A 12,520-nucleotide genomic window follows, 5' to 3' on the forward strand; every position below is an offset into this window, starting at 1 on the left:
ATTTAGAACCAAAACAGGAAATGTCAAAAAAAGTGGCGGTAATTTTGATTGCGTGAGCCCTCCGACTTCCTTGTGTTCACTCAAGGAACAAGATCAAATAGAAACCAGTTTACTGTTTCATTATTTGCTCCTTCTAAACTCTAACTAACTTTTCCTGCACCAAAGTCAGATGCGCACACGTTAAAACCTAATGTTCCCACCTTGCCATTTCGGAGGTCCCACCCCATTTTCATTTCCCCGTTATTGGCAGTTCCTCCTTTTCGTTTTAGGGGAAGAGGGAAGATTGGGGAAGAAGAAATGTGGCACCAGCAGGTTATGTGAAATGTTTTGATTTTGTTTCGATAACGAATTTCACTTAAATTAGATACATTTCACACAGAAAAAATGAAGACCAGGTTCTCTACATATGATATTATTTGCAATGTCACCGAGCTTCAGAGGTAAGTTGTCATTTAAAAAAAATTATCAAAATGTATTATGTGTTTCATTATTTATTGTTTTGGTTTGAACACGAACCCTCTGCCGAAAATTAAAATAGTTTTATCTTTATTTTATCTACCAAGATTGGTGGGTATGCGAGTGGCGCAAGTCTATGATGTGGACAATACAACATACTTAATAAAATTGCAACGCCCTGAAGAGAAAGCCGTATTGCTTCTTGAATCTGGTATTAGATTTCATTCAACAGGATTTGAATGGCCGAAAAATCCTTCACCTTCTGGATTCAGTATGAAGGTAGGTTTTTGACTTTTTCTTTTAGAGTCACTTTTGCCATCACTATAATAATCATTTTATTTTTTTTGACAGCTGCGTAAGCATTTGAAAAACAAGAGAATTGAGGTTTTACGCCAAATGGGTCTAGATCGTATTGTGGATTTCCAGTTTGGCACTGGAGAAGCTGCTTATCATGTTATTCTAGAACTTTATGATCGCGGTAACATTATTCTTACTGACCACGAAATGAATATACTGAACATTTTACGCCCTCACACAGAGGGTGAAGAAATAAGGTATTATTTATAGTTTAATTGCTATGGCCTGTTCAGTTGAAGATGATAAAGAGAGATCATTACATTTATCATCCATTTTTCCGTCCAGATTTTGTGTAAAGGAGAAATATCCCTCTGATCGAGCCAGAGAAAGAGGTCCACCGCCATCAGCTGAGGATTTGAGACGTATTCTAACTAATGCCAAGGGTGGAGAGAGCCTTCGAAAGGTCCTTAATCCCCATCTAGGTAGGGGATTGAAATTTAAACATCCAAATATGAACGTTTCTTCTTTTATTAAAGTCAAACATTTTTAAGGTCAATTAATTTTCAGAATATGGCCCTGCTGTAATTGAACATGTTTTACTCTTGGTGGGCTTTCCTGCGGGTGTAAAGATTAACAAAGGGATGAATCCAAACTCAGATGAAGACATTGAAAAACTACTTGAGGCGCTGCAGCAAGCTGAGCACATGATTGACCGAGCATTACAGGAATCCTCTAGAGTGAGTCGTCTTGTTGAATTGATAACAAACTCATCCAATATCTGTAACACTTAAAATTAATATACATTATTTTTAAAGGGTTACATACTGCAAAAGAAAGAACATCGTGATCCTTCAAGTGAGGACTTTCTATTGAGCAACCAAGAATTTCATCCCATAGTATTTCTCCAAATGAGAGGACAGCCTATTAAAGAGTTCCCTACGTTTGACCAAGCAATTGATGAGTTTTTCTCTTCACAAGAAAGTCAGAAAATCGACTTGAAGGCCTTACAGCAGGTTAGATGTCTCAATTAACACATAAATAACAGTGAGACATTTTCTTAAATGTAACTATTTCATTTGTATTTCTTCAACCACATCTTTAGGAAAGAGAAGCTTTGAAGAAATTGAACAATGTGAAGAAGGATCATGAAAATCGTCTGCAAGCATTAACTAAAACTCAGGAATTAGACAGAGTTAAGGCAGAACTTATCATGCGCAACCAGGAACTTGTGGATAATGCCATTACTGCTGTGCGTACTGCTATTGCTAGTCAAGCTTCTTGGACAGATATTGAAAGCATGTTGAAGGAAGCTCAGTCACAGAAGGATCCTATTGCAACTTGCATAAAACAGTTAAAACTTGAGATAAATCACATTACTATTCTTCTGAGGTAGTTTACATGCATCAGTTTCTTATTTCATAATTAATTTTAAGTATCAAGTATTTGACTTAATTTTGGTTTTGTGGTCAGTGATCCCTTTGCCGAAGACGACTCGGACTCTGACGAACCTCCTCTCAAACCAATGCTCATTGACATTAACCTTGATCTTGGAGCATTTGCTAATGCCCGCAGGTAAATGTTCAATTTGCGCTGAGGCAGTAATCCTCATATTAATTTATCATAATTAATTTTGTCTTTTTGTTTAGTTATTATGACCAGAAACGATCTGCTGCCAAGAAACATCAGAAAACAATCGAGTCTCAAGTGAAAGCTTTTAAAAGTGCAGAGAAGAAAACAAAGCAGACCTTGAAAGAGGTACAAACGTTAACAAACATCTGTAAAGCAAGAAAAACGTTTTGGTTTGAAAAGTTTTTCTGGTTTATAAGTTCTGAAAATTATCTTGGTATGTTTAACTTCAATAAGTTGCCTGTGGTATATTTTATTAAAAACTTTACATTGATAGAAATTTCTACTGATCCAATTACAGTTATCGGTGGACGTGATCAAGTTCAGAATGAGTTAATTGTGAAACGCTACATGAGATCAGGTGATATCTATGTTCATGCTGATTTATCAGGAGCCAGTAGTGTTGTCATAAAAAATCCTTCAGGGCAGCCCATTCCACCCAAAACACTTAATGAAGCAGGAGTGATGGCTGTGTCCTACAGGTAAATTTTATGAATATATTGTTCTTTTAATACTTTGCTCCTTTTTTATTAAATAGCCTAATATGAGATTCTCTCATTATTTTAGTGTTGCCTGGGAAGCGAAGGTAGTCACAAATGCATGGTGGGTTCAAAGTGATCAGGTTTCTAAAACTGCTCCCACTGGAGAATTTTTGACAACGGGTAGTTTCATGATTCGTGGCAGAAAAAATTTTCTTCCGCCTTCACATCTTATAATGGGCTTCAGTTTCTTGTTCAAGTTGGAGGAGAGTTCAGTCCCAAGGTATTTATTATTCTCTCTTTTAAGGGTATAAATACTGAATGTTTCACCTCTAAATGTTGTCAAAATTTTAACAGGCATGCTGGAGAACGCCGTGTACGAACAGCTGACGAAGATGCCGATTTCAAGCCAGAGATAGATAGTGTGATTGATGAGGTAGATCAGGAAGTTGTCCTAGATAATTCAGATGATGAAATTAAGAATGAAAATGGTGAGTGACCTCTTTATTTTACTATCTATATTCATATTCTATGGGTTTTTCTTCCTTTATGATATTAAGTAATTTTCTATCATGACATTTTCTTAGAAAATTGTGGAGACTCTACTCTTAATGAGGAAGAGCCAGTCAATAAAGATGGAATTGATGCTAACTCTGGTAGTGACGGGGGGGAAGATGAGGAGGAGTCTCTCTTCCCAGACACTAAAATTGCTGTGGATCACCTTGTTAAAAATGTGTATGTACAACTTATGCATCAGATAGTTAATGTTGTTTCTTCTTCTTTCTCTCCAACTATCGTTTTAAAACTTTGGAAACAACAAGTATGTTCCTCCCTGACTGTTCAACATTTCTTCCAGGAATGAATTTAAAGTCTCAGTTAGTGAGGAAGACTCAGTCTTTATTGTGGGTAATAGTCGTCCTCTTCCTAAGAAAGAAAAAGTAACTCAACAGAAAAGGCCTGAAGACAAAGTTGCAAAAGGTAAGTAGGAAGGAGGAGGAAATTTAGGACATGTATATAATTGATAACCCATTTATTTTCTCTCGTTCAGATGATGATGAAACTAGTAAGACACAGCAGTCTCAAATGAAAAGACGTCAAAAGGGAAAAATAAAGAAAATTAAAGAGAAATATAGGGACCAAGATGATGAAGAAAGAGCTCTTCGAATGCAAGTTCTTCAGGTAATTCTTTGCTTCAATCCGCTTTGTAATCAACATTTTGAAATCATGAAAACATAAAAACTAAATAATCTATTAAATGTCAGTCGGCAGGCGGCCCTAAAGAAATTGCTAGCAAGAAAACTAAGAAAGGGAAGGGAGTTCCTACACCCAACCCACGCCCTCCGGTGCAACAGCCAAAAGTACCTAAGAAGGCTAGTCGAACTCCTGCAGATGGAACCAAACCCGATGGTGAAAAGGAAGAAGGAGATGATGAAGATGAAACAACTGAGCCAGTAGTTTCTGCAGAAGTAGATATGTTGGAGTCACTCACAGGAATCCCCCTTCCTGAGGATGAAATCCTATTTGCAGTCCCTGTTGTTGCACCATACAATGCACTACAGAATTACAAGTAAGCCATTCAAGCAAACATAACAAGATAGAATATTTAAAAGCTTAAATATTTTAGTAAGAGTGTAGAAAAAAAGATCTTAAACATAGGTATATTTAACTCTTTTCAGGTACAAGGTGAAGTTAACACCAGGTACCGGCAAAAGAGGAAAAGGAGCACGTACTGCCTTGAACATGTTCTTAAAGGATCGGCAGGCAACAGGACATGAAAAGGATTTGCTGAAAGCTGTAAAAGATCAAGATTTAGCTCGCAACATTCCTGGTTCTGTGAAAGTCTCTGCTCCTCAACTACAGAAATCACGAAAATGAGTGGCAGAAATACTCAACCCTCCTACACCAATTTCTAAATTAAAACTCTACTCCTGCTAGAATTCTCCTTTAGTCAATCCTTTTATAGGCTCAAGGGCCATTTTTTTTTCTGCTATGGCTGGAGCAAGGTACCCAACCATGGAGTAGAACTGTAATGGAGAAGCAACTAAGTACGTTGAAATGTGTGCCGCGCTGGCTGGCGAAGCTATCTCCTCTGAAGCCAATGTGCTTAGAAATCTCACCCACTCAGTTTTTGGAAGCCTGTGGTCTACTGCAGCTAATGATGCCCTTGTTTTGAGTGTAGCATCATTCAAACTGGAGCTACGACGCCTGGAACGCCGCAGATCCGTTTTCGGACATGTGCCACCCGTGTATGTAGAGAGAGACAGACAGAGCCAGGGTCATGAATGTCCATGAAATAATAACCGTTTGACTCTGCAGCGTTCAGGGTCTTCACGGTTGTGTTCAGAAAGAAGAATTTGAAGTAAAAACTTTTAATTCAGTGGCCCTATTTGAAGAAATATGACCCTCATTCTGTCTGTCTCTCTCTACATACACGGGTGGCACGTAGCCGAAAACAGATTTGCGACGTTCCAGGCGTCGTAGCTCCAGTTTGAATGATGCTACACTCAAAACAAGGGCATCATTAGCTGCAGTAGACCATAGGTTTTCAAAAATTGAGTGGGTGAGATTTCTAAGCACATTGGCTTCAGAGGAGATAGCTTCGCCAGCCAGCGCGGCACACATTTCAACGTACTTAGTTGCTTCTCCATTACAGTTCTACTCCATGACCCAACTAAACCTATGAGTAGCTGGCTTCAACTTGGATTGCTAAACCAATTTTCCTAGGTGTAACAGCTTTTACTGCTGGCTGTCCCACGGTTCAGCCAATTGGATGTAGCTAACACTGGTTAAACATAAAAGTTTAACAGGATTAAGCATAAGCAGTGCTGTTTGTTTTGTTTTTCCCTTTTAATATGTGCTGCAGTCTTATTTAATGTTGGAAGCATAATTCCACTTGTTGGTTTGTCAAATACAATAGCAAATGCCACTCCAGCATGTTTTGGATGGAAAAATAATATGCACCTCTCATCCCCTCGTACAAAACAATAAAGTGAACTCAGAGCCTAATAAAAAAAAAGTATTTAGCAATGTTGCTCAACCCCTCAACATTTTTAGTTGAAACCACAAAGTGTTAGCAACACCGAATCCGATTTGACTCAACCTAGGAACAGCCTGCAGTGAAAGTAGCTACATCTTAGACTCCTGTGATTTCCAACTTGAACTGGTCAATCCTAGTTTTAACCAGCTAATCCGAGGTTTTGCCCACAAGCTGTATACTACCATAACTTATCTATGTATTTTACCTTCACAGGACAAAAGAGTATGTGGTATTTTTTGTTTTTGTTTTTGAGGTGAGGGTTTCCTTGGTAATTATGCACATGATATGTTGCCCTGACCGAACAGAGCTGTGATTTCAATTTTAGTGAGAGTGATATTAGATGTGTGTACAGTCTAAAATATAGCAAAATACTAACTGCTGATTATTTGCCTTATACTCCTGTGGAAATAATGTATGAACTCAAAGCGAATGCAATTAGTGTAAGTTAACTGCACAAATTAGTGTTTGACGAAACATTTAATTTTAAGAAATAAGATGTTGTGCAATGTAACAGAAACTACAGTACACCATAACTTTTAAAACAAACAAATAAAAATGATTAAGGCTGAGGAAAATAATGGTATGAACATAGCAGACTTTTGGAGTACAATGTATTGCATCAAATTAAAGCTTATGAGTGTTTTCATGGAAAGTCCATGTAAGATTAGCAATGTCCCTATCATTCACAATAGTTTGTTTATTAGAATTCAGAAACTACTGAATGAAAACAAAATCTATATCTTGCCTGTTGACATGCTTGGCTAATGATTTACTTTTTCTGGTTTAACTTTGGTCCCTGGACTGTTCCAAGTCAAAATGGGGAAGAATATTTTCAGGAAACATGCATACGATTAATAAACAGTGTTGTGAATGTATGAATTTTTACATATAGGCTTTGAATTCTTGCTGTCCATTCCATGTCATCAAATCAATGATTCCCAAGAAACCCCTCCTGAAGACCAGCAGAGCAAGAACGAGTACCCCTGACTAATGGCTTTTCATTGAATACTTCACACACTTGTCAAAACATAGAAATTATAGAAAACACATGGCAAAACAAACAATTAAATCACAGATAAAGGCTCAGACCAGTAAGAATTCAGTCCCTGAAATGCTTGTTATAACAAGCTTTCTTCTACTGCATAAGCTACCCTTAATTTTGTGCTCTTTGTGGGAAAATATGAACATGGGACTAGGATGAAAAATTATGTATGCATTTTCTCAAGAACAAGTTATTACAATAAAAAATTAGGGCTTGGCTAAAGTTTGTAACATTTTTAATTTTTTTCACAACAGAAGGTGGAGATTGTTTATCAGACACTAACTTTTAAACTATTCAAGAGCTCATTAAAGAACAGAGTCAATAGATGATTGGGACATTACTTAATTCACCAGAAATTGATTACAGATGATTCTATATATAAACAGAACCTTTGTGCTATATCATGCTGAAAATTGATCCAAAAAACAGCACCAACTTGACATGAAAGTGAAAAACTATAGGATTTTTATTACAGAGTAAACATGCATCTTAACAAGGAATTCATCTTGAATGAAGTTAACAAGCAAAATTAAAGGTGTCAAATTTAACTTACAGTGGCTTCAGTAAGGTGCTAAAACAAATCATAACAATCCAAGCACTAATGCTGAATATGTAGTGTAACAGAAATATGCTCATCTCCAAAATAACAGTTTCATTTACAGACTTTGGTGACCCATAAATTAACATTTATTAGCACATACTAAATTTTCCTGTTCTGAGCCCTTTGCGACTGGCAAGGTAAGGCACAGGGACTGCTTGTTCCGTATTGGGAAACAAGAATGCCAACTCCATTTTGCCTGTTAACAATGAACTGAAAACCACATAATGACTTGACACATACACATAATAAATAAAATGGGATTGGCATTCTATGAAAACCCATTGACAGACCCTGCGGAAGACACATAAGCCAGTCATTTCACAAAGCTACAGGAAGGAACAAATCCCGGAGGGAGAAAACAAAAACAGAAGGAAGGGCATCTTAAAAGTAAAAATTAATCATGAAGGATTCCATAAAAAGAGCTAAGCAGAAGAAACAACCCTATGATACAGGTACTGAATTAAAATTGTTGAATCTTAATGCCAAATTCAAAACAGGTCTATTGCCTGAAAATGAAACTGTTTTCTCTGAAGAAAATATTGAGTGACACTGATATGTAATCTCACTTCAAAATTTCTGCTCTATACTTGGCTGCTGTAAAACTATCAGTTTTCTGTTGGCATCAATGATAAAAAATATTTAAAAACAGGTCAGCAATTATCAGACTGAAAATTTCAAACATTAAATCAAAATTTATCATAAAATTTTGTTTTGAATTAGTTGCAAGTACCATAGTCCAAACTTGCTTTGCTCATAAACTTCAAAGACTAATACAATTAGTTAACACAGAAGTCATTATCTAGAAAATACTTTTCCTCAGGAAAATTCAAGGCAGGGCTGCATCTAAAAGACAAAATTTCCGCACCACAGAAACAAAACTGGAAATCAACAAAAAAATGAAACATACACAAATCTCATAAGCCAGCTTTTAGGTTAAAAATAAGACAATAACACGATCAGTGCCATGCCACATGTACAAATATCATCACTCTAAATTTCAGTAAACTAAGAAAAAAAAAATTACAGAACACTTCCATGGTGGACAAGGATAAAAGCAAACTTAAAAGTTCACATGATAGAGGTATCAAAATAGTGTTGTTTGATTCGTCTATCATGAACTTCCTAGGGCTTAATGTTCAACATTTTGTCTCAAAAAGAGGAGGATCAAGTAGCAGCTCAGAGGAGCTAACTGGATGAGCAGCCAGTTATATTACATATACCTTTTAACAATCAATATGACACTCCAAAGAAAGAGAAAAAAACAGGTAATATATTTATATATATATATTTTTCTATTTATATATGCAATAATTAACTTTTGACACTCATCATTAAGTCTTGATAGAAACAAGTACTACATATGAACAGTTTCTACACATCAGAAAGGAGTAGGAAACAATACTGTGTCACCATAATTACAACATATGGATGAATTCTGCACAAATGTACAAAGAGCTTGGCAGTTTGACATGCATGGTTTAAGGGAAGAAGGCAGGTACGGGACCCAGGCATGAGAATGCTGTTATCCTGGCACCCTTCCTGGCACCCAACATATGGAAGACACAAGGGCACCATGGGTTTCCAACTTTTGCTAAAACAGGCTACCCAGAGAGAATGATGTTAAAATTTAGGTGGTACTAAAAAATCAAAGTTAAAATTTAGATAAAACAGACAGTGATGTGCAATTTAAAGGACAGAGACAGGTTAAAATCGTATTAATAAAGAAATAAAGTACCCTCAAGAAGGCAGCAAACACTCCTTGGAGAATGCTAGCAATAAATGCTTCTTTGTGCACTCCTACGTCATTCCTGACTTGGTTCCCATTGGAGACAGATATCGGGTACCATGCATATAGTGGTATTTGACACACTGCACCACTGTTCCCAGCCACCCACTTGGCTACTTGCAGTGCATACCATTTTGTTCATAACTGTTCACTGAGATTCTTAAAGAAGAACACAAACACTCTTCTTCTTCTGCTTCTGTTTCTTTTCTGGAGACTTCTTGTTGATTTGTCGCACTAGGTCATAAAATATCTGCACAAAAGAAATAAACAGTTGTGAAACAATCAGATATTGATATTAGGATTAAATATGGAGGGAAAAAGGGAGGGGGAGGGGGGGTCTTTTTCTTACATCATTAACATTGATCTTTGCTTTTGCAGAGGTTTCCATGAAGGCACAATTGAATTGTCGGGCAAGATTCACTCCTTGGTCCTTTCCAACAACTCTTTCATCTTCCAAATCACACTTGTTGCCAACTAGCACCATCGGTACATCATCAGTATCCTAAAAAATCAGGTACCAAAAGAAAACATAGTAAAACCACAACATTGTGAAAGATACAATAAAAGGCATCATGATTACTAACTTTGACCCGTAATATCTGTTCCCGCAGATCTTGTAGGTCATTGAAAGTTGACTGCGCAGTGATTGAATATACCAAAACAAATCCTTGGCCATTTTTCATATATAAATCTCTCATTGCTGTAAATTGTTCCTGAAACAGTAAAATTGTTACAAAAAGTCTGGAAAACTGATATGAGCATGATAAATCATTAGGTAAAATACATACAGTGCCCGCAGTATCAAGAATTTCCAGCATACATTGCTGACCGTCTACTTCTACTTGTTTCCGATAACTGTCTTCAATAGTAGGGTCATATTTCTCTACAAATATCCCCTGTACAAATTGCACAGTTAAAGCTGATTTTCCTACACCACCACTTCCAAGAACAACAATCTTATATTCACGCATTCTTGAATTCAGTGTGTTTCTGCAAAATAAAAAACTACCTTAATAAAAGGAGAAAACTGGAAAATATTTTTAAAAATTAATATCAGGTCCCTAAAAGCAGTACAGCAAGGCTGAAAAACTAGCTATGCTTTCATATAACATGGAAGTAAATGTGGAAATTGGACCCTCCCGTATGATTTAACAAGAACTTAAAATGACACAAATAAAGTAGTTAAGGAAAAGGCTGATAGCAACAGAAAATTCACAGTTTCGGTCCCGATATGATAAAAACAGGACGATGATATCCTTGAAGAATGCTCTTAGCAGCCCACACCCCCTTAATGAATGGAAACTAAGTAACAGGCTAAAGCTACGAACACTCTCATTCACTTGAAGCTGCTTCTAGGCGGTCCTCGGTATCGAGCGACAAGGCACGCCCGGCTCGAGTACGGTGACTAAGCCACAATTAAGTGTCAGGTGAGAAATTCAAAACACGTCATTACAAATGTACCGACCTAACCTATCAATGGAGAGTTGTAGTGTCGTAGTGGTTATAAATGAACATCGAATGTGATATTACATCACGTTTAAGTAGGGTACATAGTATTACGCCAGTAACTGACAGTAAAATACATGTAGGTGTCCAAAATAAGGCGTGTGAAAATTATACAGGGAGATGTGGGCGCACCCGACCTCACGAAGGCCTAGCAGGTATAAGGACAACGCACTAGCGTCCACAAGCAGCACAAAGCAATAGAGTGACGGCGAAGACGACCACTCAATAATTTTAGAACCTACCTTAAGGGATAAAAATTTCACTTGTGTAATGGGCCGGCTCCCGCCCCTTTCCACTCCTTTCCCTAATTAAGCACAACAAAATGCCATGTTCCGTCGAATTAAGGACACGGAGCAATCCAAACCTCTTCGCAAATCGGCCCGCAAGACCGACACAAAGGTGGCCAGGGATTGAGCCAATGCGGCCAACACGTCGGAATTTTCTTTAAAATTCTCTAGATAACCAATTTGCTCGATGAACAGAAATCAACTGTAAGCCTACCGTTATCTTTGGGGCGATGGCTTCCCGACATTCCCAACTTCCGTTGACGCATGCGTCGATTTGACCAACACCCGTGTGTACTTTCGGTCGGACTAAAATATGAAGTAGGAATGAGGAATAGTTACAACACTAGCCTAAAAGCATAAATTGTCTATCGTCGTAGTATACTCGACTGAATGGGAATAAATCGCAGTGCTTTTAAATGAAAATTTTTGTATGGATTTCATACGAGCAGTTGGTAGTTCTGGAGTATTAGTTCCGTAAGCAATGGCTGAATGGCAATCGATTTGAAAGATTCCGGGGGGAATTGACGCTACCGATTTGACATAGTAGCGTGGGAATGCCAAATCAGCGTGGAAATTGCACCGACCAACCCAAAGCGAAACCAGCAAACCGTGTGTAATTTTTCTGACGTGTGTTGGTATAAGCGCACGATGAATCCCAACTCCAAAGCTAGATCAAATGGGCACCAAATTAAAAGTGTAAGGAACAGGACGGGCACAGCATTCTCAAGTGCAGAAATGCTTTAGCCGTCAGACCCCCCCCCCTCCCCCTTTACCAATGACGAATATGTGATCATGACGTATTCTCATTCTGATCTAAAAGGGTGGACGAAAGATCAGGCGCAAAGGGGTAACATAGACGTGCAGCGGCGTTTCGGAAAACAAAAGAGGAACACAGATATATGTCAGTGTACTACTCTCTCAAGTCCCTCCCATTCATTTACATGATTACATCGCGCTGCTGGTGGGACAGTCTCCTCTCTACTCCGTGGAGAGGGGCGTGGCCAGGCGTGGCGCGCTGAAGGGGGGGCTCGTAGCTGCGCTCGTCGTATGGCCCGCGGGCCCCACCTGTGGCTGCCCCTCTGCCCCTAGAGCACCCCCCCCCCCTTTCCCCTTCATCTGCCACTCTCCCAACCCTTTTAGCCCTTTTTCTAACGGGGGGTAGGGGGGTCGGCGGGGAGGTGGTGGTGAGGGTGTGTCCCGGACACGGCGCGACACAGGGGTGTTACGAGTGGGAGTGGGCCGGGCCGGGCCGCCTCGGTGGGACCATTAAGGCCCGTGCACACAGTAATTGCGGGAAGTAAGCGCGAAATGGAGCTCTCCGCAGCGAGAACTCCGGCCGCGTAATTTCGCCTCGGAAGCGCGACTTTGTCACGTGGCGGCCATGCCTGACGACTTATGCCGCT

General features: G+C 38.7%; 2 protein-coding genes across 5 annotated transcripts; one reads left to right on the forward strand and one right to left on the reverse strand.

Annotated features, from left to right (window-relative positions):
* The first annotated feature begins 249 nt into the window (after positions 1 to 249).
* LOC113206090 (ribosome quality control complex subunit NEMF homolog) lies at positions 250 to 6,780 on the forward strand. The gene is made up of 17 exons (XM_026422002.2): positions 250 to 440; positions 564 to 735; positions 808 to 1,010; positions 1,099 to 1,235; positions 1,321 to 1,490; positions 1,569 to 1,766; positions 1,856 to 2,142; positions 2,224 to 2,325; positions 2,400 to 2,596; positions 2,681 to 2,861; positions 2,947 to 3,141; positions 3,216 to 3,349; positions 3,446 to 3,593; positions 3,715 to 3,836; positions 3,907 to 4,037; positions 4,121 to 4,425; positions 4,535 to 6,780. Exons 1-17 carry the CDS (start codon positions 385 to 387, stop codon positions 4,731 to 4,733), a joined length of 2,937 nt encoding a protein of 978 aa, XP_026277787.1. The 5' UTR covers positions 250 to 384; the 3' UTR covers positions 4,734 to 6,780.
* Positions 6,781 to 7,155: 375 nt separating this feature from the next.
* On the reverse strand, positions 7,156 to 11,471 carry LOC113206094 (ras-related protein Rap1). 4 transcript variants are annotated; one of them, XM_026422013.2, is made up of 5 exons: positions 11,332 to 11,471; positions 10,113 to 10,314; positions 9,909 to 10,037; positions 9,674 to 9,826; positions 7,156 to 9,574 (listed from the first exon to the last, which is right to left on the reverse strand). In XM_026422013.2, the coding sequence occupies exons 2-5, from the start codon at positions 10,293 to 10,295 to the stop codon at positions 9,485 to 9,487; spliced, it is 555 nt and encodes a 184-aa protein (XP_026277798.1). In that variant the 5' UTR covers positions 10,296 to 10,314; positions 11,332 to 11,471; the 3' UTR covers positions 7,156 to 9,484. The 4 variants fall into 4 exon arrangements, with proteins under 4 accessions (XP_026277798.1, XP_026277797.1, XP_026277796.1 ...); XM_026422012.2 differs by lacking the exon at positions 11,332 to 11,471 and adding an exon at positions 11,073 to 11,325; XM_026422011.2 differs by lacking the exon at positions 11,332 to 11,471 and adding an exon at positions 10,653 to 10,672.
* Positions 11,472 to 12,520: the final 1,049 nt, after the last annotated feature.

Source organism: Frankliniella occidentalis, unplaced genomic scaffold (genome assembly GCF_000697945.3).
Source record: "Frankliniella occidentalis isolate FOCC.00 unplaced genomic scaffold, Focc_3.1 Scaffold60, whole genome shotgun sequence".
Taxonomy (NCBI): Eukaryota; Metazoa; Arthropoda; class Insecta; order Thysanoptera; family Thripidae; genus Frankliniella; species Frankliniella occidentalis.

Excerpts from the sequence above, each read along its gene's own strand:
- LOC113206090 (XM_026422002.2), top strand. The coding sequence starts at position 385 with ATGAAGACCAGGTTCTCTACATATGATATTATTTGCAATGTCACCGAG. Across the intron at positions 1,767-1,855 it reads ACTTGAAGGCCTTACAGCAG|GAAAGAGAAGCTTTGAAGAA; the intron begins GTTAGATGTCTC and ends CCACATCTTTAG. Across the intron at positions 2,326-2,399 it reads GCATTTGCTAATGCCCGCAG|TTATTATGACCAGAAACGAT; the intron begins GTAAATGTTCAA and ends CTTTTTGTTTAG.
- LOC113206094 (XM_026422011.2), bottom strand. Across the intron at positions 9,827-9,908 it reads AACAGATATTACGGGTCAAA|GATACTGATGATGTACCGAT; the intron begins GTTAGTAATCAT and ends CTGATTTTTTAG. Across the intron at positions 9,575-9,673 it reads CAAAGATCAATGTTAATGAT|ATATTTTATGACCTAGTGCG; the intron begins GTAAGAAAAAGA and ends TCTTTTGTGCAG.